This window comes from Vespa mandarinia, chromosome 2, assembly GCF_050613455.1.
Source record: "Vespa mandarinia isolate Hongniang chromosome 2, ASM5061345v1, whole genome shotgun sequence".
Lineage (NCBI taxonomy): Eukaryota > Metazoa > Arthropoda > Insecta > Hymenoptera > Vespidae > Vespa > Vespa mandarinia.
The window spans coordinates 6,380,255-6,404,097 of NC_140811.1; the positions used below are offsets into that span (position 1 = coordinate 6,380,255).

The 23,843-nt window shown below is 30.8% G+C and overlaps 7 protein-coding genes across 20 annotated transcripts in view; 4 read left to right on the plus strand and 3 right to left on the minus strand.

The window, feature by feature from the left end:
• RyR (Ryanodine receptor) overlaps positions 1 to 5,658 on the minus strand; it is a 33,485-nt gene extending 27,827 nt beyond the window's left edge. For all 5 annotated transcript variants that reach the window (XM_085664931.1, XM_035861861.2, XM_035861864.2 and 2 more), the window contains exons 1-2: positions 5,438 to 5,658; positions 3,376 to 3,771 (exon numbers count right to left, since the gene is read on the minus strand). In XM_085664931.1, the coding sequence (XP_085521057.1) occupies positions 3,376 to 3,429 (54 nt within the window). In that variant the 5' untranslated portion in view covers positions 3,430 to 3,771; positions 5,438 to 5,658. The remainder of the gene's footprint in view (positions 1 to 3,375; positions 3,772 to 5,437) is intronic.
• LOC146873176 (uncharacterized) lies at positions 1,276 to 2,382 on the plus strand. Its single transcript, XM_085655483.1, has 2 exons — positions 1,276 to 1,316; positions 2,070 to 2,382. Exons 1-2 carry the CDS (start codon positions 1,276 to 1,278, stop codon positions 2,380 to 2,382), a joined length of 354 nt encoding a protein of 117 aa, XP_085511609.1.
• A 786-nt stretch (positions 5,659 to 6,444) lies between the features above and the next one.
• EMC6 (ER membrane protein complex subunit 6) lies at positions 6,445 to 7,653 on the plus strand. 2 transcript variants are annotated; one of them, XM_035888173.2, is made up of 5 exons: positions 6,445 to 6,604; positions 6,791 to 6,951; positions 7,037 to 7,129; positions 7,230 to 7,249; positions 7,324 to 7,653. In XM_035888173.2, the coding sequence occupies exons 1-5, from the start codon at positions 6,568 to 6,570 to the stop codon at positions 7,352 to 7,354; spliced, it is 342 nt and encodes a 113-aa protein (XP_035744066.1). In that variant the 5' UTR covers positions 6,445 to 6,567; the 3' UTR covers positions 7,355 to 7,653. The 2 variants fall into 2 exon arrangements, with proteins under 2 accessions (XP_035744066.1, XP_035744065.1); XM_035888172.2 differs by lacking the exon at positions 7,230 to 7,249.
• A 217-nt stretch (positions 7,654 to 7,870) lies between these two features.
• On the minus strand, positions 7,871 to 11,607 carry Eaat-2 (excitatory amino acid transporter 2). 4 transcript variants are annotated; one of them, XM_035861342.2, is made up of 11 exons: positions 11,565 to 11,607; positions 11,035 to 11,119; positions 10,419 to 10,633; positions 10,258 to 10,351; positions 9,823 to 10,021; positions 9,533 to 9,743; positions 9,161 to 9,442; positions 8,843 to 9,076; positions 8,576 to 8,770; positions 8,347 to 8,481; positions 7,871 to 8,247 (listed from the first exon to the last, which is right to left on the minus strand). In XM_035861342.2, the coding sequence occupies exons 3-11, from the start codon at positions 10,499 to 10,501 to the stop codon at positions 8,043 to 8,045; spliced, it is 1,638 nt and encodes a 545-aa protein (XP_035717235.2). In that variant the 5' UTR covers positions 10,502 to 10,633; positions 11,035 to 11,119; positions 11,565 to 11,607; the 3' UTR covers positions 7,871 to 8,042. The 4 variants fall into 4 exon arrangements, with proteins under 4 accessions (XP_035717235.2, XP_035717239.2, XP_035717236.2 ...); XM_035861346.2 differs by having other exon boundaries at positions 10,419 to 10,594; positions 11,565 to 11,582; XM_035861343.2 differs by lacking the exon at positions 11,565 to 11,607 and having other exon boundaries at positions 10,419 to 10,594; positions 11,035 to 11,254.
• Positions 11,608 to 12,641: 1,034 nt separating this feature from the next.
• Positions 12,642 to 17,320, plus strand: Nt5a (5' nucleotidase A). 4 transcript variants are annotated; one of them, XM_085664982.1, is made up of 4 exons: positions 12,852 to 12,873; positions 12,945 to 13,062; positions 14,484 to 15,129; positions 15,251 to 15,385. In XM_085664982.1, exon 3 carries the CDS (start codon positions 14,588 to 14,590, stop codon positions 15,086 to 15,088), a length of 501 nt encoding a protein of 166 aa, XP_085521108.1. In that variant the 5' UTR covers positions 12,852 to 12,873; positions 12,945 to 13,062; positions 14,484 to 14,587; the 3' UTR covers positions 15,089 to 15,129; positions 15,251 to 15,385. The 4 variants fall into 4 exon arrangements, with proteins under 4 accessions (XP_035717410.1, XP_085521108.1, XP_085521106.1 ...); XM_035861517.2 differs by lacking the exon at positions 14,484 to 15,129 and having other exon boundaries at positions 12,642 to 12,873; positions 15,251 to 17,320; XM_085664980.1 differs by lacking the exons at positions 12,852 to 12,873; positions 12,945 to 13,062 and having other exon boundaries at positions 13,073 to 15,129.
• Positions 16,625 to 18,976, minus strand: Acat2 (Acetyl-CoA acetyltransferase 2). Its single transcript, XM_035861516.2, has 8 exons — positions 18,744 to 18,976; positions 18,484 to 18,605; positions 18,300 to 18,412; positions 17,717 to 17,916; positions 17,384 to 17,613; positions 17,127 to 17,315; positions 16,866 to 17,028; positions 16,625 to 16,801 (listed from the first exon to the last, which is right to left on the minus strand). The coding sequence occupies exons 1-8, from the start codon at positions 18,790 to 18,792 to the stop codon at positions 16,683 to 16,685; spliced, it is 1,185 nt and encodes a 394-aa protein (XP_035717409.2). The 5' UTR covers positions 18,793 to 18,976; the 3' UTR covers positions 16,625 to 16,682.
• Positions 18,977 to 19,658: 682 nt separating this feature from the next.
• LOC118439652 (uncharacterized) overlaps positions 19,659 to 23,843 on the plus strand; it is a 112,971-nt gene continuing 108,786 nt past the window's right edge. For 2 of the 3 annotated variants that reach the window (XM_035861507.2, XM_035861513.2), the window contains exon 1: positions 19,660 to 19,801. In XM_035861507.2, coding sequence (XP_035717400.1) covers positions 19,756 to 19,801 — 46 coding nt within the window. In that variant the 5' untranslated portion in view covers positions 19,660 to 19,755. Of the gene's footprint in view, positions 19,802 to 23,843 lie in introns of all 3 variants that reach the window. The other variant, XM_035861503.2, reaches the window with a different exon arrangement.

Below are 23,843 nucleotides of genomic sequence, written 5' to 3' on the forward strand. Positions count from 1 at the left end.
ATATTACATTTTACTCATCAGATTTCTAAGCTAGCGAAAAATGTTACAAGTTAACATTTAATTACATATGTATGTATATATATATATGTGTGTGTATGTATGTATATATACATATATATTTATGTATGTACATATACGAATTGATAACATTATAATATGTGGTCTAGGGAGGAAAGGGGGAATGAGGAATCAAGCATGGTAGACACTTCCGTCCTCTGCTTGTACAAGCGACGATCGAAGCACCACTATTGTACTATAGGTCAAGGGTGTACTTTCCTTTAACAAAATGGATATCCAGCGCACATTTTCATCATCGTTAAATATCATCGTTATCGTATTCTTATTTTATTACGCGAAATTATAACGAAAATATTTCATCTTTATTATAAGCAACAAGTTGAATTCGCACAATAATGTTTCCGCACTTGTATTTGAAAAAAAAATGAATTAACGCGAACTAATTTCAATTTAAAAATAATCCTTACAAATTTCATTTAAAGATAATCTTAGTAATGAAAAAATATTTTCTCTGAAATATCTTTTTGATCTATTCATAAAGAAAGATAGTTTGATTGGGCAACAATGTTGCGATTGACTTGTACCAAAGTAATTTTAGTTACATTCTACATATACGCTCTATGCCAGCATCTGTTGACTTAATTAATAGTCATATTACAAGATAGGAACAAGAGAATGTGCGCGCCGGCACAATTCCGTTAAGCTTCGCTCGAAACTAAAGTTATTTATCGTAGAATGCAATTTTTTATGGTTCCGATATGGAAGCGAAGGGATCCTTCTCACGTGACTTTCTTTTATAGAACTCCAGTCGATATCTAACGTACATGAAAATCTTTCGACGCATTTCAGTCAAGTATAATTTAAAGAACGTATATATATATATGTATATATATATATGTATATATATATATATACACATATATACACACGTGTATGTATAATACTTTAAAGCTTTACTCGAACATGAAAGAGTTATTGGTATAATCGGCTAAATTCTATCTTCTCATTCAACGGTTCGATTAACGATGATTTAAATTCAATATTTGCACGTTTTTTCCTCTCTCCTCCTCCTCCTCCTCCTCATTTCTCCATTCTCTTTGTCAATTAAAAAAGATCGATTTAATTATCGACTGATTTCGATCAAATAATCGAACAAAATTATTCGTATGAAACTTCAGATGTTTTCCATCAAAGGACATCTCAAACTTTTGGTATTACATCAAATTATTAAGTATATATAACATCAATAACATAAAAATGGAGAATATGGAAAATCTTCACCCAGATGATAAAGACAGGTGAGGGAGACTTTCCTATCTCCTCTTATTAAGTAAGAGAAGTTGATATAAAATACATATGTGTATATATATATATATATATATATATATATATATATATATATACGCAAACATATATATATATATACGTGTGTGTGTATATATATAGATATACATAAATATAATATGCATGTCGCACACAAGTTGTTTCATGATGACCTAGGACCTTTACGTTTGGAATACTAACTAAGTTTAATATTTAGACGAGATCGTTATGCGACGAGATTTTCTAAGCGACTATTTGATTAGACAGCTCGACAATGAACAGCAAAGTCATCGTTTCACTTTATAAAAATAAAAAAGAAAAAGCCGAGTAACTATACGATTGAATTGAAATAACCATCGTTTTTTTGCGGATTAACGTACCATGAAAATTTTTTGACTCGACAAAGATAAATTCTTTCGAGCGTTACGGTGAACTATGTATATCTATCTACCTACCCTTGTTTATATCGCGGTTAAAAAGTATCGTAAATAATTCATCGCCTCTAACGTCGGGATATGTAAGCATGCGTGCTACGTCAATAATTATCCAAACTGCATATCATTCATATACGCGAAGGAAAAATGATTTTCTTTCTTTACGACGCATGCAAAAGTCTCTATAGTTTTGCAAAGACAAATCGTTTCTATTTTCCTTGACCTCCATAAAAAAAAAGAAACAAAAAAATAAGAGAGATAACAGAAAAGGAATAACACGACGCTTCTTGACAGGCAGGACAATCAAAATGATTTACAAAAGGAAATACCTAATATATCTAATAACGAAGAAGTGGTTGAATGTGGTAGACGTCGGAGCAGATCGTCGAAAAGAAACTGTCGATGTAAATCGAAAAGACGAAGGCGGAAGTTGAGACTATCTCGTAATCCCTTTATTATCTTTTATCTGAAGATGTATTTCGAATCACCCGGTAAACGAGTGGTGGATGTAGCTCGTGAGGCCGGTAAGATATGGTGTTGCATGTCTCATGAACAAAAACGAAAGTATGTCAGGCTCGCCAGAAAATTGCAATGTAGAAAACGCTGAGGAAAAAGTGCTAAAGAAAAAAAACAATAAATAAGTAATGTGGAAACTTCAAAACCTTCTAATCTTCTGTGAAGAAACGCGATGAAACGCGAAGTGTACGATAATGAAGAAAAAGAAAAAAAAAAAGAAAGAAAGAAAAAAAGTGTAATTCCAAAGGTCTCCCATATTAAAATATCTTTTGTTTGATTCGAAAATTTTACTTCCATTTTATGTATACGTATATTCAATCATAATAGTAGCATCCTATATATTATCTATATATCTATGTATTTTATAATAAAATGTTATATATGTATATGTATGTGTGTGTGTGTGTGTGTGTGAGAAAAAAAGGACATACATTCACAAATAACATGTAACACCAACGCGCAAAAACATGCGTATATGTATCCTTCGGAACGTTCAAGGAGCTCGTAGCTGGAAAAGCTCAAGGTCGGCGATATGCCCGACGAATACCGTACGATCGCATGGTGTTTACGAGGGGAAAGAGGTCAAGGTCGTTCAGCATGGAGAGCTTTAAGTGCTTCCATGATTCAATAAGTCTACCTTTTCATCGAGAAACTCGCTTTCATTACGAGACTGTAATTCGATTTACAATCGAGCGAAATTGAAAAACGATGGTGATTGATAACGCCCCATCGTGAGCTCATGATTTCGACGTTAAGATTCTTTAATCAAAATAGAATCCATCATATTATCTCGCATTTAAATAACTATCGAATATAAAATTCGTATTGTTCGTATTTGGCAACTATAAGAAATTTCTTTTAGATTAAAAAAAAAATCGAAGAAAAAACAAAGAAAAAAAATAATGATTGGAATAATACGATGAAATATTATTTGTTTACTGTACAACATTTATAGATGGTTCATGTTGATTGAAAAGAAAAAAAAAGAAAAGGAGAATGGAGAATCGACTTTTAGAAACACGAAAATGTAAAATGAGCAAAAATTATATTTTATCGTGTAAAAAAATAGTCAATGGTCACTCACCGTACGAAGGAATGATACGTCGTCCTGTTCGGAGCCACCTTCGCTGTCAGCCATACCGGCTACGACCCAGCTTTTACGATATCGTCACACAACAACGAGAACGATCTTCGTCTCTTCCTCGACGTACGCAAGCTCGTGCTCGCAAGCTTCCTGCTCACAAGCTCGTGCTTACGACTCGATCAAAGGCAAAGTAGCCCTTTAACGTTGTTACGTTAAAAACACACACGTTTATCACGTTCAAGCATGATCTTCCCTTCTTCTTCCTCTTCCTCTTTCTCCTTCTCTTCCTCTTCCTCCTCTTTCTCTTCCTCTTCCTCTTTTTCTTTCACTTCCCGAGCTTTCTCGAGCTTTAATTTCAGACCGAAGAACTTTTCCTTTTCACTCGGTAATAGTTACCTACACAAAAATGATGATCACACGACGATGACGTTGATGACAATGACGACTACGAGAGGGTGCAAGAACAAGCAAAGATAGAAAAGGCCGAGGACGGCGACCTTTTTGTTAGCAACACCGATCGAAACGACGACGATCACCGACTGGATGTTCACAATCCTGGAAGGCCAAATGCTCTACCGCCGATGAAATCCTACGCATGCGTTCAAACACACTAAACAAATTCCGCATGCTCGACGTTTATCCGAGGCTCCACCTCGTAATACAAACAAGTAACGCTTTCAGATTTACCCCTTATCTATTTTTTCTATTTCCTTTGGTTTATATTCTGTATCTATATTTTCAAAAAATGATCCGCAAACGGTAAAATACTCCAAATAATAAGGAATCATTGTAAGAATTTTGCTACATCCTATACGTCGTAAAACAAATAGATAATATTGATCTTCCTATCATTTACCGATCACGAAAATTGTTATATTTTAGATTGTACGAAAGAAAATCACGAGATGCAGTCACGATTTATTTCTTTGTTAATCGAATGTAAATTAATATCGGTCGAAAACTTATATAGGTATGTAAATTCACAAACCTAAAGACTAGGAAATAGATGAGGGAAATAGATGAGGAAATAGATGCAAGTTAATGAACATATCGCGTCAGTCTCATTCTCGAACCTATTTCCAGCAACGAAACAGAAATAGTCATGTCCATATATCTCCGAATGAGTTATATGTTATCTATGTGTGTGTGTGTGTGTACATCTCTCTCTCTCTCTCTCTCTCTCTCTCTCTCTCTCTCTCTCTCCCTCCCTCCCCTTTCCCTCTCTCTTTACACGATGATTCCAATTATATTTCGAATTCGCGAGAATTACATTGTTCATTAAGATTAAGGTTAATGCAATTTCCTAAACGAAATAGAGGACAGAGAATAATTTCCATCGAATCCAATTCCATTTGAAATTCGCGCAATTTTCTTCAAATATGAAATATCGAAGAGTCGATGAAAAACGAACGCGTTCGAATCTACCTGTTTATATATATATTTTATATATATATATATATATATATGTGTGTGTATATATATATGCATATATATATATAATAGACTCACGAAAGAATAGTTATTTTCATTCGTTTTCGAGGTAAAGGTCTTTGGCACGCTTATACGTTGCCCGGCTGGAGACAATTAACAAAATTTATGTTACACGTTCGATATTAAAAAAATCATTCAAATCGTTCTTACGATAAAACGAAATATTGTTACTACGCGAAATTTGTTTCAACATAAAAATGATGGTATATATCGTACGACGTTAAGCGAAATCACTATGTTAACGATTTTAATTAATAGATTACTTTCTATTAATTATTCTAATAAAAAATCTATTTATTTTTTATATGAAGCATTATTTGTTTAAATAAGAAAAACGTGCTCTAAAAATAAGGTCGTACGTTTGTATCCACATATACGTATATACATACATGCAATAAGGATTATTAACCAAAAGGAATTAGCTTATGATGAATATAAATCCGATGAGTTACACAACGAAGGAAAAAATATCATAGAAGTCGTAAATAATCGAAGTAAAACTATTAATATCATGAAGACACCTTGTTCGTTAAAAATCGTAAAAATTTCACCGCCAAGATGTAACACGTACCGACAAGCACTATTTTTCCCGCGATCTTCTTTTAAAAATTTTTCAAATTCAACTCATTCGATGATTTCCCAATCTTTTTCGAAATGTAAAGTCGTTCGTTAAAATCGATCGTGGCTGATGAGCACCCGAACGATTCGATTCTTTTTTCTTGTCTCTCGATGGACGAGCCGCCGAGAAAAAAAGAAAACGTCGAAGCTCGAAGAACTCTGGTGGAACACAAATGCCAGAAAGATAGAAAGAGAAAGAATGAGAGAGAGAGAGAGAGAGAGAGAGAGAGAAAGAGAGAGAGAGTTGAGAGCGGGTCTCTTTAGCTATTTTCGTCTTCGAGCCAAGCCACCCCGCTTTAGCCCCCTCGCATCGAATCACAACGACCAATCTCTTCTTCTCTCGAAAAAGACTTGCTAAAGATGAAAACGTTCTCTTCGGCGCCATCATCTAAAAATTCTTTTCCGTCCTTCTAGTTGCCTGACTCTAAATGTCACTCATTAGATTGAAATTTCCAAATTTCATTTATCTATCTTTTAACAAACTTTTTGAATTTTTTTTTTCTTTTTTAAATCTTAATTTCTTACTTTTTACCTTTTATAATTTTGTACTGTCGTCTTAAGTAATCGTATTTCTTCTCTAACGAAAAGTAAAATTCGAAAGATCTAGTTGAAATATATTTTGATTCAAGCCAAGAAAGTAAATGATCTAATATCTGAAATAAATAAAAATCCTATTTAGATGAGTTCCAGTCAAAATTGAATTCTTAAATAAGCGAGATTTAATTAATCATTTTAATATTGCACATTCGGCATTTAATTAATTTATGATTATTTCCTCTATTCTCGAAATATTAATACATTTATTAATATATCGTGTATTTTTAACTAAATCGTTGAAGTTTGTAGAAATATTGAAAGATATTTATTTTACATAGATTGTGTATCAATTTATTTTGCAATTCTAGAATTATCCAATAAGAAAACAGACATATTGCGCGCTCTTACTGTAACTACTGTAACTTGTTTTATTATGAGATCATCCTGAAGCAATCTTTGTAACATTTAGAGGAGCAATATATCGAAATATTTTGTTTATTTATTATCTCTTTTTACACGATTTATTAAAAAATTCTCTACGTTGACATGTTGGGAAAGATTAAAACAAAACAAGAAAAAGGAGGTTAGGTATTCATATAATTATTCTTAATGTAATAAGTCTTTATCTTTTGACGTGAAAGACAATGTAGAGGTTATGTTCTCTATGAAACTTTAATATCCTGACATAGCATTGTTTACAAATTTTTTTAAACTGTGAAATATAAACACATTCATTGAATAAGTTATATATAAATTATATTTTTTACAGAAATTATTGCGTACAGTGAGACAGCTGTTATGAACAATGCTGCTGTTGTTGAATATTGCAGAATATCTATGGCAGCGTTATCAGGAGGTACAGCTGGATTATTAGGTTTAACTGGACTATATGGTTTTGGTTTTTATATTTTTGCAGTTTTTGGATTATGGGTAATATATAATATAAGTTGGATTGTGTATTTTGTAAATATTGAGTTTGCTATCCTTATCCAATAAATATGATATTGTTCTACAGGCGATGTTACTTTTAAAAGCTGGAGGACAATGGAAAAAATACTTTATTAGTAGAAGAAACCTTTTAACCAGTGGATTTTTTGGAGGACTTTTTGTATCCTTTACTATTTGTGCTATATATATATATGTATTTATAATTCATGTTTTCCTTAATAGAATTTTTTTCATCATTGCTTACTTGAATTCTATATTAGACATACGTATTATTTTGGACGTATCCTTCCGTAATTTATAAATTTATATTTTTGTTTTTTTATAAATTTATTTTCCTTAAATTAAATTAATCAGTTTCCTATATGGTATGGTTCATGTCTACTGAAAAAAGATATATTAAATATACATATTTTATAATGAAATGATTGAATAACAATATGATAGATCGTTAAAGATAATATATGTACATAGCCAAGTTAGAAATATTGCTGAAAGCATAACAAAATATTACGTGATAAATTATGAACTTTGGCACTTGTATAAAACAAATTTGTAAAGTAATAACACTGATTTTCTTTACATTCCACATTAAAGTAATGAAAAGTTAAAAAAGTAGAGAGAGAATTACAGTAAAATGTAATCAAATATTTATTTACCCTGTAGTAGACATACAATAAATGATCATTATTTTATATGTAAAGCTAATCCTTAAATTCAGTTAAAGATCAAAAGATATATATATATATATATATATATAATTATTCTACATGTCCAAATATTATATTAAGTCTTAAAGTGATTCGAAAAAGAGTCAATTTTGAAGTTGTAATAAAAATGTTTTATAATAACATTTTTTTCAAAACAAAACCTTATGCTTTTTCTTTATTACTTATAACGACAATAGAAGATATTAAAATTATAAATGAAAGCAGAAGGTGTTTTACTATAGCGATAAAAGATATAATAAAATTAGCTACTTATGTACATTATAAATTTTATAACAATGCCTATATATTAATATATAGATAAACAAATATTTTGAAAAATATCTTCATAAGAAAATCGAGTCTGTTTCAAATTTTTGTCTCGGAAATTTGTTGATCGTCCGATATGATTTCTTCCGGACATTTCTCAGATGTATCTTTCAATAATGAACCTGTTTCAAGTTTTTGCAACCTTTCTTCATCCATTTTCTCGAGCTCTGTTTTGCTTAGATGATAAACTATACCCGCTCCATATCCATCGCCTAATACATTAATAGAAGTTCTGATTCGATCTCTGAAAGTAAAATAAGTGCGTGATAGAACGATATGTTGATATAACTCAGATCATTCAGAAATTTTAAAAGCACGTAAGAAGAATGTATAAGTAACTTACAATATCCAATCTGTGGCAAGAAGTAAAGAAATATCGTCCGTAGGTAAACCAAGAGTCGTCGATATCAATAATATGCTAATCACAGCGGGATTGGGTATACTTGACGCTCCTATGCTAGCTAAGGTTGCCGTCAAGCTACGAATAATAATAAACATGGATATAGGAAAGAGTGATACCTGTATTCTAAATAAAAATATAAATAAAAGCGATATGCTTATCGATTTTTCACCTGACTGTTATAATTTCGCTGATACCCAACGGTAATGCATTTATTTGTGCAATAAATATTGCACTTACAGCTTCATAAAGTGCAGTTCCGTCCAAATTTACAATAGCTCCTACCGACAGAACGAACCGTGTAATACGTGGATCAATCTTATTGTTTTCTTCGATGCATCGGAAAGTAATAGGCAAGGTAACAGTACTAAAAGTGAAGAGATCATACTGTTTTAAATCTATAAATGTTACATTCAAATCGTTTAATAATTTCCATTACCTCGAAGCAGTTCCCAAAGCTGTAATCCATGCCTGTATCATACCTCTAAAGAAAACAGCAGGATTTTTGCGAGTTAATAGCCAATAGATGATTGGTAACGTGATTATTCCGTGTATCAATAAACCTAATATAACAGTGATCATAAACAATCCCAACATTTGTGCAGTCGCAACAAGATTTACGATAGACATTATTTTCCCTGCTATTAAGCACATTATTCCAAACGGAGACAACCTAAATGGAAGAAAAAAAAAATATAGAACCAATCAACCATTTCAACATTTTCAAATATTTAAGAAAGGTTTTTATCTTGCCCACCAGATGATAATAATGCCGACGAACTTCATTACGATTTCATTGAGTACGACAAAGAAATCTACCATAAGTTTTCCCTTTGGTCCTAACTGTCCTACGATAATACCGAAAGTTATGCAAAATATGATCAAACCCATAATGTTCATGCCATCTTTGTATACCAATATTGGTTCTAAAACATGATCGCTCTGATTCATGTTTACAGTAATTATCACTTTTTTCTTGATGTACGAAGTTTGAACCTGTTGGAAACAGGCTTGCACCAAATTTTCTGGTATCATATTTCTGCATATCGAATTAATAAAATAACAACATCTAGATATTTTGTTATTTCGTTTTCTGTTATATATATAACAATGACCGTGATTATTCTACCTGACAATATCCAGTAAGAGATCGAGCGTTGAGAATTTTGGCTCTTCCATTGCCGGAGTGATTATAATGTTTTTGATTCTTGGATCACCTGGATGAATCGTCAAAACCAACGTGATACCAATAATAGTAGCGAGAATAGTTGTGACGGTATAATACGTGAGAGTCTTAAAGCCAATTCTCCCAAAACTTCTAACATCTAGCTGAGCCATTGCTATAAGAAAAAAAAAAGACATTTCGACTAAAAAGATTTTTCTTAAAATTTTCACGGTTTCTAGGTAATCTATAATTACCCGTAATAAGTGACGAAGTAACGAGTGGTAAGATGAATATTTTCAACAAACGCATAAGGATCTCTCCTGGAAAGTTGATGAGCATTATTGACTGGGGCGTTAGATCAAGCAATCGACCTAGAAAACCAAGACTCGACCCGGCAAGAACAGCGGCGATAGTTAAGATGAGGAGCATGTTTTTATCCATCCAATCAACCACCTACAGCCGCGATTAAATGTTACGTCAAGTAGTGTTACAGAGACATACTGCTTGAATAAATTGACCAGTAAGATTATCTTCGTTATAAGACATGAAGAATTTGTTTATCTTTTAAATAATAATAAAAATTAATTTTTACAATTAATTCAATAAAGAAAATAATTTATGTGTACAAACTATAAAGGCCATGATAAAAATATATTAATTATATATTTATATTCAATTCGATTACCAACCGCTTGTAATCTGTCCAGAGGTGTGACCTCTACTCGTTGTTTGCTTTCAATCTCGCTCTCGGACGACATCTTCTCAATCTGCTCGGTTGCCGATCTATAAAATTTTACCAAGTAAAAGATAGTTCGGAAATTGTTATTAATGCTTGTAAGAAGTATTTTACGTATGGCCTTCTTTAGTCGACGGCATGGAAGATCCGCGGAAAACTGTAACGATAGCAAACAATCTCTGTCTCAGCGACATCATTTAAATCTCGAACATACACAGCTTCAGGAGTCCTTCAATATTCTATCTCTGGATACTGGGAACTTTGTTGATATCATTCCGTTTTTTGCATCACTGTAACATATTCTTTGTAAACGATGATGATCGTTCTCCCTGTAATCACGACCAACAACTATAATAACGTGCAAAACGTTAGACATGATAATTAATTTTTTAATATTTTTCAAATGTTTCACTAGATCGATATTCGTAAATCCAATAACACTTTTCCTTTAAAATAATAAATTTATTTAAGAAATTGAGAAGAATTGAGAAGAAAGGTGATCGGAAAACATGTGTTTCATCTCAGAACACAAATAATTATTTACGATTCTTTTTTATAATCGGATTTAGTAGAGAGTAGACAATTCGAATCCTTTGATAAGATCGTTAAAATCAAAGTGTCGATTTATCAAACGCACAGCTGCAGAACCACTGCACCACTGTGCATTCCATATCAAATTTTGATAAAATTTTTAAAAATGACATATGTATATTGACTTGCGAATACATACATAGATCTTTTATGCACGATGAATTGCGAACTGAGAAGCTTATGAGAGAAAACTTCGGTTTCGCTAGATATTGCGACGTTGAGATCTACAATCAGACAGATAATATGTTCCATCCAGGAAGCCGATTAGAGCTTCAATAGCTAGCTGAGCTAGAGAGGGACAAAGTGGGAGTGGTGTTCACAGGAAGAAGGTACTCATGAGACCAGGTCACATGGCACTGAATGAACCGAAGGGAGCAAAGGTGATTGCATTTCGATTGACATAAGACAAATTATATAAAAACATACAAATTTCTACCATTTTGAAAATTGCCGTTTAAAAATCCAATTTACTACTAGATTCAACAATGTTTCAATAATTTGTTCGTTCTTTTCAAAAATGAGCTTTTATATATATATATATATATATATATATATATATATATATATATATATACACAAGCATTATGATAAAAGCAAGTAAATATCTTTTAATCGAAATACAATACAATGAAAAATTACGTTGAAATTACGAACGTTCAAAAAACTTACGTAGTATTATTAACATTAAGCCTCTTTCAAGGCTTGAACGTGCCTAAATAATGAGGACAGTTAAAGCGAGATGAGAAATTACGCAAACATGCATGATCACGGATATGATAATAGCTGCAATACGAGTGCACGTTACAATTAATATATATTATAAAATAAGATTTTTCTTTCTTCTCCTGTTTCACTAATTACTGAGCGAAGGATCGAAAATGTTACTTCTTATATTTTTCAATAAAAAATTGTAAAATAGCAAATAAATAAATTCATTGTAATTACTTATGATTTATATATTTTTATTCCTTTTTTTTCTTCAATATTCAGTTTTGACGATAAAAGTATGAAAAAAAGAATCATTAAGATGAAAGAAGAACTAAGAATAGATGCATGATTCTAATCGATTAACAGCTTAGTTTAACGAAATAATTATTTTCGATTTATATTCCGATTTCAATAAATGATGACATTAATTCGAATGCTATCAAATCTATATATATAATTATTTTTGACATATATAGGATATAACCATTTATAAGACCCCTTTGTATATTCATTGGGAAATAATCTAATTCCTCTAGTAATAGTTTCTATAGGTGACTATATATAGACCAGCATTGAGTCTACAATAGGTTATGCGGTTAAGTATATTACTTTGACAAATAAACTTTTCTCTGGTTATATCTTATATTTACAAATATATTTTTCATAATCACGAAAAGATAAGAGAATTTTATTTAAAAATAAAAATCATTATTTGTATTTCAATTCAGATTTCAATTTTCATATCGAATATTTTTTTCGAAATATTCAAACAAATATTCGAAAAAAATTATTGTTTTGTTCGGTGTAACGCTATTGGTAAAAATTCAAAATAATAGAAAACGATTGGTTAGTATCCTTGAAGCATTTCGAAAATTTTATTTTGCGCAATACGTGTACAATTTATTTGTCTTTTATATACAGATCTATATATTACGATGTGTATTCAAATATAAATCTATTATAAGTCATTTATACTCATTACGTTGACCTATTTTTGTGAGCGATTTATAATGAGCATTAGAAAAAGAAGGACCAATCATTGGCGTGGAATTTATCGTTAGGTATTTCTGTTTAAAAAGTCAACTGTGTATATTGTGCTCGAAAGAAGTATCATTAATTAGTAAATAAACATGTATCAGAATTCTCCACGTGAAAAATATTATTTCTACAATAGTTTGTCAATTTTATTAAAAGCTCTCGAAAATAAACAAACGACAATAGACTTGAGAAATGAAGCATCGGTTTATGGTACCATAGAACATGTGGATGCGTACGTAAATTAAAAATAGAATGTTATTTTATTTTCAACTTGTTTGCTATATTTAATATGTATTTTTATAGATATATGAATGTCATGATGAAAAACTGTTTATTTACGGATCCAAGAGGCGATAAGTTCTCCTTCGAAATGTTTTTTGTTCAAGCAAGAAACATACGATTTGTGCAAATACCACCAAAGGTGAGTTTCTGAACCTGCATTTTCCCGCAATTTTTTTTCCTTGATTAATATTTGTAAATGGATTGATTATTAATATAATGTGCTATAGATATATACATGTTTTCATAATATTACGTATAAAATAAATGGTTAACAAGATATTGTTCGTCTTATTAAAGGAGAAGAATCGTTTTAAAATTCCGAGGTTATGTTTTATAGGAAATAATAGATATTAGGTTTTATTTAACAGTCTTTATAATAAAACGTACGCTTCAGACTATTTATATATCGAAAAAAACGAGATACAAAGTTATGTTGAAATATAACAAAGAAACTAATAAGCAAAATAATATGCCAAGTAATATATAATACGGTCTAGTACTTTTTATTTGATTAGATTGGCTATGTGCTATTTTATTTTCATGTGTACATTTGCAATGCAATCAAATTTTTAATCCATATTCGAACTCAAAGATTGTATCTTTTAACTGGTTCTAAATACTTTTAGAAAATATTCAATTATTAGAAATGTCGATGTAATAAATAGTTGTAATAATGCTTCGTAGATATGTTAAAAAATTTGAATTTTTATCGTAAAGGTTTACAACTTCAATCATTTACGAATAATTTGATGTACGATAAGATAGTGAAACAAAATTTATTTCGTTTTGTTGATAAGTGTTCTTATTACATTAAACGTGTTTCTAATCAAACATTTCCTTGTGTGTCATCTAAAATAAATATGAGTGTCTTCAAAATTTCTGATTATGACTGTATTGGGTTTGATTTGGATAATACTCTTTTAAAATATAATATAACAAATCTAGTGCATTTAGAATACGAAATATTAGCTAATTATTTGGTGAAAGAAAAAGGGTATAGTAGAAAATACTTATTAAAGCCATTAAGCGATAAGGATCTTGATTTTATGCAGAAGGGCTTATTTTTAGACTTTGATAGGGGAAATATACTTAGAATAAGTCCAGACGGTAAAATTCATAGAGCTTGTCATGGTAGTAAGTTAATGAGTATAGACAAAATTAAAGAAATATATCCTGAGCAACGATGGCATGTAATGGATATATTTTCTAATGACATGCTTGCTACTTGGAATGAACCATTAAATATGAAAATGCGGTCTCTGTTGGATTATTTCGATATTCCATCTGCTCTTATTTTTGCTAGAGCAGTAGATACGTTGGATGAAGAAAATAATAAACCTTTAGATGTATATAATATATGGCCTGATATGTTAAGTGGTTTGATTTGGATGTTTGATCCTAAACATTTTGAATTAGACGAAGGGCAATTTTTTCCTGCTTTAAAAAAAAATCCAGATAAATATCTACATAAATGCAGTCCAGAAACAATATCTTGGATCCAGGAAATGAAGAAAGATAAAATAACTTTCTTAATTACTGGATCAAATGTTGATTTTGTAGAATTAACTGCGACTTATGCTCTTGGGGAAAATTGGAGATCCTTGTTTGACATTGTTGTTTGTTATGCCAAAAAACCGGGATTTTTCATACAAGGGCAGCCCTTTATGACTATAATGAATAATAAAGAAGTTGATATTATATCATGTAATGAATTATTAAGAGGCAATGTATATAGTCGTGGGAATTGGAAAGAACTTTTAGAATTTTTTAGTAGAATATCATGTAAACAAAATCCACGGTGCATATATATTGGCGATAATCTTATACAAGATATTTATGTACCAAAAGTATATTGTAATTGTGATACAATAGCACTTGTAGAAGAACAAATGTCAGAAGGTATGATTCATCAATGCTTATCGCATCCAGATGATAAAATTTTAAATTCAACAATTTGGGGATCCTATTTTTGTCTAAAAGATACAGCACTTAATGTAGATTCTATATGGGGTTATATAATTAAAAGTTGTTCAGAAATATGCATACCAAATCTAGATTTGATTACAAAAAATGATGCTCCAGAGTTTTTTACTCCTTTTAATAAAGATAAAAAAGATTATAGTGGATATTATCCTGCTGTACCATTAAGTATATCAGATTTTTAATTTACTGAATATACTTGGATAATTTGCAAATTTTATAATAGGTAACTATAACTTTAAGGAATAAATAGTCATATATAATATTATTGATCATCTTTTCTATTTTTCATAGTTTTAGGAAACATATCAAATATGACGATACTTCTATGCTTATATAAATTTAAGGTACGCATTATACCAGCTATCAAGGATCAGCTACAGCAATTAAATCAATCCAAAAGCAATAGGAAAGATACAAAACGTACTTTTAAAGAAAAACGTGTCCAATTAAGGCAACAAGAAGGAGTATTAGCTGTACAAAATATGTTAGAAACCAAGAAAGCCAAGGAGCCTAAAAATAGTAAAGATGAATAACTCATAATCATTAATAATTCTAATGAACATTGATGAATTATTTACAATTTATACAGTGCACATATTCTTTAAACGCTAAAAAGATTATTAAATTTTTGAATATCATTCTAGTGTCGCATATATCTTATTTCATATATAGAAAATATAGAAAAAAATAACGTAAACATTTTGTGTTATACAAATTTAAATTATATAAGTCACATTGTATGAATGTATGCAAGATGTATAATTATATACAAAAGTAATATCAGTTTACAATGTAAATTAGGTATTTATGTGTAATATTTAAAAAAAAAATACAACAAATATATTGCCATTATCAAGTAATTAAATTCATTTATGCGAGGTTGTATTTCCATATATTGTAATTACATATAGATGAATTTTGTTTTTAGTAAATATTAGTAAAGTTGATGTATAAATTACATTAATTACATAATTAAATGCTTGTAAATACGTGTGTACTTTTTATGTTAAAATTAATAATATACAGTTTGTTACTAATAACAAAAATATCTTAACACAAAAATAGGCAATACCTATTTTTTAACATATTTATTGTTGATACATATATAAACGTAATAAAGTTTATATTAAATCTATCTAAAAGAAGGCACTCTGAATTAGTTCATTAGATTGGAATAACCACCAGCTCAGCTATATTTGTTTGGCTAATTAGTACAAAAATAGTGAGAAGTCTTAATTTAGTTATTTATAAAGAAGCTTGTGCCTTATAAATTATTATGATTTTCCATAATTATCTTTCATATAATAATGTAATATTTTTGAATGTTTGTATATAGTTCATTTTCAAGTGTATGTCTAATAAAAAATATTATATAATCAGGATAATGTACATTGTACAGATTTCAAACCATATTTTTAAATTATATTCAATACATTTGATATATTTTAAATAATATTGACTACCACAATTGCATGCATAGTTTATGTTGTCTATCATCATACTCCACAGTTATTTAAATACTATAATTTCATAGTTGATGATTAATTGTTTAACTATGTGTCAATATTTTATTGTCATAAAACAAATATAAAAATATAAGAACATTAAGTAATTAGATCATCTGTTAATCAAAAAGTTGATGAATAGTTATGGTATTTAAAAATAAAAATATTTAAAAATAAAAGGTTTTTTTCCTTCATACATCTTAAAAAACCGCGTAATATAAAATTTTGTATTTTCACAATAATAAGTAACAAAATGAATGAACATAAAATGTTATTTTCTTTCTATAGCAAGGGCAATTCCCATTCCCCCACCAACACATAATGCTGCAATGCCTTTTTTCCCTCCTATTCTTTCTAATGAATGAAGTAAAGTTACTAAAATTCTAGCTCCTGCAAAATATAAATTTATAATATAATACAGAGTACTTTCATTATTATAGCTTGTGATACATACCAGAGGCTCCAATAGGATGACCTAAAGCAATAGCACCACCATTGATATTAACTTTATTAGGATCTAAATCAAGTTTTCTGATGCATGCCAGTGATTGTGCAGCAAATGCCTCATTCAATTCGTAGAGATCTACTTCATCTTTACTCCATTTGATTTTTTGTAACTAAAATACATGAATATAATGCATATTGTATTTGGTAGATCAAGATAGATTATTACTTTTTTTTTTCTAAAAATACAATATACAATAATGGAACTTACAAGTAATTCAATTGCTGGTATTGGACCTATACCCATAACATTTGGTTCTACTCCACTCTCAGCTATTCCAACAATTTGAGCCAAAGGAATTATGTCTCTTTTGATCGCTTCTTCCTTTGTCATAAGAACTACTGCTGCTGCTCCATCATTTATACCAGATGCATTACCAGCAGTAACAGTTCCATTAACCTAAAAATAGTTATGATATTGTTTATTTTTCTTCTTCTTTTGTATTTGTCCTTGCATGTTTTTAGTACCTTAATAAAAACTGGTTTCAATTTGGAAAGATCCTGTATAGTAGTTGAAGGTTTAGGATATTCATCCTTAGATATAAGAATAGATTCTTTTTTGTTCAATATTGTTACAGGAACAATTTCCTTATCAAAATGTCCTGCTGAAATGGCAGCTGCTGCTTTTTGTTGAGATAATATCGCATAAAGATCTTGTTCTTCTCTAGTTATTCCAAAATCCTTAGCAACGTTTTCAGCTATTTAAAAATCATTAAAAAGAATATTTTATTTCATCTCCTCTTTTGAGATTATATATAAATACATTAATTTCTATTCATCGATTTTGATTTTTAAATTTACCTGTCACTCCCATATGAATAGAAGTAAATGCATCAACTAATCCGTCGCATAATAATGTATCAACAAAATTACAATCTCCCATTTTGACACCATTTCTAAGATAAATTGTGTGTTGCGCTTGGCTCATACTTTCTTGACCTCCAGCTACAATAATATTACTCTCTCCACTTTTTAAAGAGAGGTAACCATTTGCAATTGCTCTAATAACAATAATAAGTAAATGAAATATAAAATAAAAAATATTTCTACAACTTATTAATATAATAATTATTTATATGGCGTACATTTTCATAAAGATACATACTATTATGGTATAATAGTGTGTCAAGAAATTTGATGTAATTAAAAAATTAATGCAAACAACTTTATCATTTTGAAAAATCAGCAAAAGGTATGAGTGTTTTTTTATAAAAGAAAATAAAATTTTCTATTTTTAGGCTTTTATGAGAATCTTTTCAAGTTAAGCAAAAGATTAAATAAAGAATGAAAGATAACATGACTTCATATCTATAGGCAGGGTCATATTAAAATGAAGTAGCTTTTCTGAAGGAACATTACTTATATAACTTATATAATAACTTACTTCAGTCCAGAACCACATAACATATTGACTTGATAAGCTGGAACATGTACAGGAAATTCTGCTTTAATAGCTGCTTGTCTAGCTGGATTTTGACCTTGACCTGCTGTTAATGTCTACGAAATATAATGAAACATTACGGTATTGTTATATGGTTAAACTAAAATATATTTATAAAATATATTACCTGCCCTAAAATTACTTCAGACACATCAGATGGATTTAAATTTATTCTTGTAAGACATTCTTTAATAACAATGCTTCCTAAATCTGATCCTTTTAATGAAGATAAGTTTCCGCAAAAGGCCCCTTAAAGATAATATATAAAAAATAGTATATTATAAAAAAAATAGTAAGTATAAAAAGAAAAAATCGAATTAAATAGTTTTTATAGAAGGTAGTACGTTTTTTATATTAAAATAAAATTTAACATTAAGAATATCATACCTATAGGAGTTCTGACAGCAGATACAATGACCACGTCTTGGAAATTCATGATGTCGCATTAACTATTTTTAAATATCAGGAACTCGAAGAAGTACCGTTCACTACCAACGAAAGTAGCAGAATGCCATCGGACGAACAGTTTTGAACACCAATGATAAGGAACTACTGGGAATTGGGGAACTAAGCCAGTAAAAAAGGCGTGCGTGTATATATGTGTTGAGTATGTTTGTATGCGTGTATACATATATATATATGTATATGTATATGTTGCATAAAATTTTCTGTTGCTAAATATTAATAGAAATTTCTGTTTTTTTAAATGCGCTCTTTAATAAATAAATCTTTATAAAATTTTATTACATTTTTTGATATACGTTTATCGAACCAGAAAGAAATAAAATATTTATTCATGGATATGATAATGATAGTTTAGGATACTTTATTTATTATAAATAGAAACCAGTATATCGCACATTTAAAAAAATTTTAAGGTCAGTACTTGCATTATAAATCCATTAGAATTTTACTAATTTAATACAGAGAAGATAGAAATATGTTTTAAAAGAATTTTATGTTCATAACGGGTTTTAGATTTATAACGGGAACTATTGTCGAGATTGAAAATACATATGTGTGCGAGATTGGCAATTTCTCCATGTCATTAACGATGACTCAACGGCAATAATTCATTAGAGAATTCCTTTTAATAACGAGGAGAACTTTAAGAATAAGTTTTGTTCTTCATTGTGGCGAGAAAAAGCTAGAAAGAAGACAGAAAAAGAAGAAAAAAAGGAAAGGAAGACAAAAAGAGAGAGAGAGACAGAGAGAGAGAGAAAGAGGACTAGTTACGCACGACGACGTCATCATTAATGAGAAGTATCACCGATAGAGGCGCCGCGATCGACACTCATGAACGCAAAGAGCACGAGAGAGAGGCGCTGCCGGCGACGCGCCTCGGTGCTGCTCGTTTGTTTTTACCCAGCGTGCATTGTGACCAGTGACTGGTGCTAAGATGGCCGACAACAAGGAGGAGATTTCGGAGCTCATCGACAAACGAGGTACTTATAAGGCTAAATCTTTGTCATTAAGCACGGTGACGAGCGGAAGCGGCGCGTACGTTCGACAAGGCTCGCATGGTTGCTTTCCTCCTTGCGGTGGATTATACGAAAGCTATGAAAGGATCACGCCATCTGCAGGTCGTGCAGCTCGCCGGAGAGTGCCTGTCGAAAGATATAGATAACGGTCGAATCGAGAAAAGATTCGCCAAGTTGCGTGCGTGCGAAAGAGGATACAAAAAGTCTTCGACATTAGTTTTGTTGTTTTCTACCAGTTTTCGGTTTCGAGTTTTTAAATACAAACGTCGAGGAGAATTGAAAATCCTCTATCGAAGGCGTGACCGCGGTGTAACGTCGTCGTCGTCGTCGTCGTCGTCGTCGTCATCATCGTCGTCGTCGCTTTCGTTGTCGTTTTCATTGGCAATGACGGCACCGAGGGCGATATCGAGATTGAAGCGGGAAAGGTGGGGGTAACTTTTTGACAGGCCGAAAGCACGCTGTGACATACTCCTCGTGTCATTGCGCGTGTAAACGACAATGACAACGACGACAACAACAACGACAACGACAGCGACGGCGACGGCGACGACGACACGTAGACGCGGTCGACTCGTCCGTTTCTTTTCTCTCTCTCTCTCTCTCTCTCTCTCTCTCTCTCTCTCTCTCTTTTTCTCTCCTCTCCTTCCCCTATTCGCATTCTATCTCTGTCCCACTCCGCGTTCACTCGAAGCGCGACGTGCACGTCGCGTGTCGTTAAGGTCGTGTGTCTACGGCCTTGCGATTCTCGAGCATAGACCTAAAGTATTACCGTTATCTCCATCCACGCGAATTTCCCATCCGTTCGAGATATATCTAGATGATCTACATAATTTCTTTTTATGAGAGACAATTCATCCCGACGTATTCGCGAGGATTCGCGAATGTGCTACTTTCAACGACACAGCATGCCATGAATTAGATCGGACCGCAACATGCGATGCATCATATGAGTGCATCATCTTAAAGCGAGAAGAAAATTAAACTCATTCGTTCCCATTCCTAATCGTACTACTACGTTTATATACGTATATACATGTTAACGTATATATATATATATATATATGTATATATATATATATATATATATATACACATACTTACTAATCTAAATTCTAAGTAAAATTTATACGACTATTTATTTCGCTCTCGTATGTACATATACGGTTTAACGTTTTGTTCTAGACTCTATGTATTAAGATTAACTCAAGCCATACGTTTCGAATGCCGTCGACTCGTAATGCATTGGTGTATCGGCCCTCAACTGTTATTTATAGTTCATAGAATGCGCTTCGATACTCTCCATGGCGTTTCTCTATCGTGTCACTTGTGATTCGATCTAGTTATGTATTAGTAAAATTCGTGTTGCTTCTCTTGGAAAAAAAAAAAAAAAAAAAAAAAAAAAAAAAAAAAAAAAAAAAAGAAATTTTTTTTTCATATACCGCTATATTGAACGATTCTAACAAATTCCGTATAACACCAATGGCGCACCCATCATTTGCGTGACTCGAACGATCATAACGTTCCGATATTTCTAATATTTCAACGCCAATACTTCAACAACAATTTTCAAATGACGTCTTTTCCGTCTTATCGTTCTATTATTCTAATGTATTTTCGATCATTAAATCGTGAAATTTTATATATCTCGCGTGTTTAAAATTTTTAACCGAATGAAAAAGAAATCTCATATTTAAAGCTTTGTGGTTTAATATCACAGAGAAATATTACATGAAAAAAAAAGAACACATGTTTCTTTTTTTTTTTTTATATATATATGTATACATATATATACACTAGACGAAATATTCCTATGTTCGTCTTTCAACATAACACGGCAATGTACCGTGAACTATACATCTTTCTAAATTACCACCGGTATATGCTTATCTCGACATTTTTGTTTTCGTTCGCAAACACAATGTAGTCTTGCGTGGGAGTGAGGTCAATATTAGCTAGCATGATGCATCTATCAATTATACCATAGTCTGTATCGCGTACTATGTAACACACGTACTATACATACATGTTAATTATTATAATATCGTTACGTAAGTCTTTTGGTTCATATTCTTTTTTCTTTCTTTTTTTCTTTCTTTTTTCTATTTTTCTTCTCTTTTTGAGTTAATTTCCTGCTAATTAAGAGAACATACTCGATGAAATCACATTGGGAAAGTTTTTTTTAGATTGATCCAGATTATCCGCACGATCATTTCGACGAACCCTAAATGCTCGGTTCCGGTGCGGGGGATCATTTTCTCTCTTTATCTCTCTCTCTCTCTCTCTCTCTCTCTCTCTCTCTCTCTCTCTCTCTCTCTCTCTCTCTCTTTTTTCTATCATACGCATCTAACAATAGTTGGAACACTAATCCAGAAATCATTTATAATTCGTTGTCCCTGTTCTATTCGTCTATGAAAAGATTGTGTGCGATCGATTCGATGTGCGTACGAAAATGTCAATTATTGACTTTTTTTTTCGAAATATGTTACAAGTGTTTATCTTAACACTTAGACGACCGCTGTCACGTACGTATGATTTCACTAGCCAATGGTTATCAGTTGACATTACGTAGATATGACTGTGCTCTTTCAGTGGTTATCAATATCGCATATATACATGTAAGTTTGCGCTAACAGTTAAATTTACTTAATGTTATATAGGGTGTCCCATGACTCGAGGTCCATACAATTAAAAGGCATGTTATTGAAGTCATTTAAAGTTGAAATTGTTTAATAAGCATGTGTCCGTAAATGCTTATTAACAGAACTACAACCGTTGAAAGTTTGTGGGCGAATATTTCATGAAGAAAATAAAAAAGACATTTAATTTAACTTGTTTATTTAAAAATAATTAACTCATTCCCAATCGGTTATTTGTAAAATCGATTAACTCTTGAAATTTGATAAAGTTATATACATTGTATATTATTTATTATATAACGGCCATATAAAATTTTATTGTTGAGTAATGTTAAGCCCAATTATTAAGGAAATTTATTTTCAATATAAAACGTTAACCAAAATAATCAAGTGCTTTTACATTAAAATAAAAAAAAAAAAAAAAAAAAAAAGAAATATTCTAAAAGTGGAATTAATCGTTTTTGACCTGTGAACGGCTCAAGTGTATTACAAATTCTGTTTAATATTATCTCCTGCAGATTTAATACAAAGTCTCAGCTTGCACAGAAGTTAGCTAGTTAACAGCTCTTCCCATCATGCTAGTAGAATTCCTTATTTGCATTGCCGCATCCATAATTCTTTTGACAAGTTTGTCCTTATTGCGAGATTGTTTTCTATATATTATTGACTTCGTATACCTCTACCAAAAAAAAAAAAAAAAAAAAAATAGACCAGAGATTTAATGAATCTCTTTTCTCTTTTTTTTCTTTTTTTCAAATATTCATTAACTTTTAGTGGTAGTTATTTTGTTAGGAACCATTTACGGACATATGTTTATTAAACAAATACAATTTTAAATGATTTCAATAACATGCCCTTAATATATGAAGTTACAGATATATTTCGAGTTATAGAATATACTCTGTATAAATATTTCAAACATTTATTGTTAGTAATTTTCAATCTACGTAAAAGCTGTTTGCAACAGACGAAAATCCTTATATGAAATATGGCCGTTAAAGTGTTAAATACCAGCTGCTTTAAATGATCCAAGACATGATGATCCGAAGGCTTTAAATCCATAGATCTTAAAGATCATGCGTGTAGATCTTTGATCTCTTGTTACTTATATTGTTTATATTATACATATTTTTTCTCAAACATACAATTTATGTTTATATTATACATGTTTTCTTTCTCTCTCTCTCTCTCTCTCTCTCTCTCTCTCTCTCTCTCTCTCTCTCTCTCTCGGAATGTTTCTTCTTCTAAGAAACTAACAAACTATATCTATACTCGTTATAATCATATAAAATAATATTCGTATGGATCCATCGATAATTAGATAGATATTTGGCGATAATTATTTTCATGAAATTAGAAACTTTTTATGA

Coding starts and splice junctions, on each gene's coding strand:
- LOC146873176 (XM_085655483.1), top strand. CDS start 1,276: ATGGAGAATATGGAAAATCTTCACCCAGATGATAAAGACAG. Junction 1,317..2,069: donor CACCCAGATGATAAAGACAG/GTGAGGGAGACT, acceptor GCTTCTTGACAG/GCAGGACAATCAAAATGATT.
- EMC6 (XM_035888172.2), top strand. CDS start 6,568: ATGTTGGGAAAGATTAAAACAAAACAAGAAAAAGGAG. Junction 6,952..7,036: donor TTGCAGTTTTTGGATTATGG/GTAATATATAAT, acceptor ATTGTTCTACAG/GCGATGTTACTTTTAAAAGC. Junction 7,130..7,323: donor GATTTTTTGGAGGACTTTTT/GTATCCTTTACT, acceptor TAAATTAATCAG/TTTCCTATATGGTATGGTTC.
- Eaat-2 (XM_035861342.2), bottom strand. CDS start 10,501: ATGATGTCGCTGAGACAGAGATTGTTTGCTATCGTTACAGTTTTCCGC. Junction 10,022..10,257: donor CTCTGGACAGATTACAAGCG/GTTGGTAATCGA, acceptor TCGCGGCTGTAG/GTGGTTGATTGGATGGATAA. Junction 8,771..8,842: donor GCTTTGGGAACTGCTTCGAG/GTAATGGAAATT, acceptor CTTCACTTTTAG/TACTGTTACCTTGCCTATTA.
- Nt5a (XM_085664980.1), top strand. CDS start 13,610: ATGTTAAAAAATTTGAATTTTTATCGTAAAGGTTTACAACTTCAATCA.
- Acat2 (XM_035861516.2), bottom strand. CDS start 18,792: ATGAATTTCCAAGACGTGGTCATTGTATCTGCTGTCAGAACTCCTATA. Junction 18,413..18,483: donor CTGAAGTAATTTTAGGGCAG/GTAATATATTTT, acceptor TATATTTCGTAG/ACATTAACAGCAGGTCAAGG. Junction 17,316..17,383: donor TGAAACCAGTTTTTATTAAG/GTACTAAAAACA, acceptor AACTATTTTTAG/GTTAATGGAACTGTTACTGC.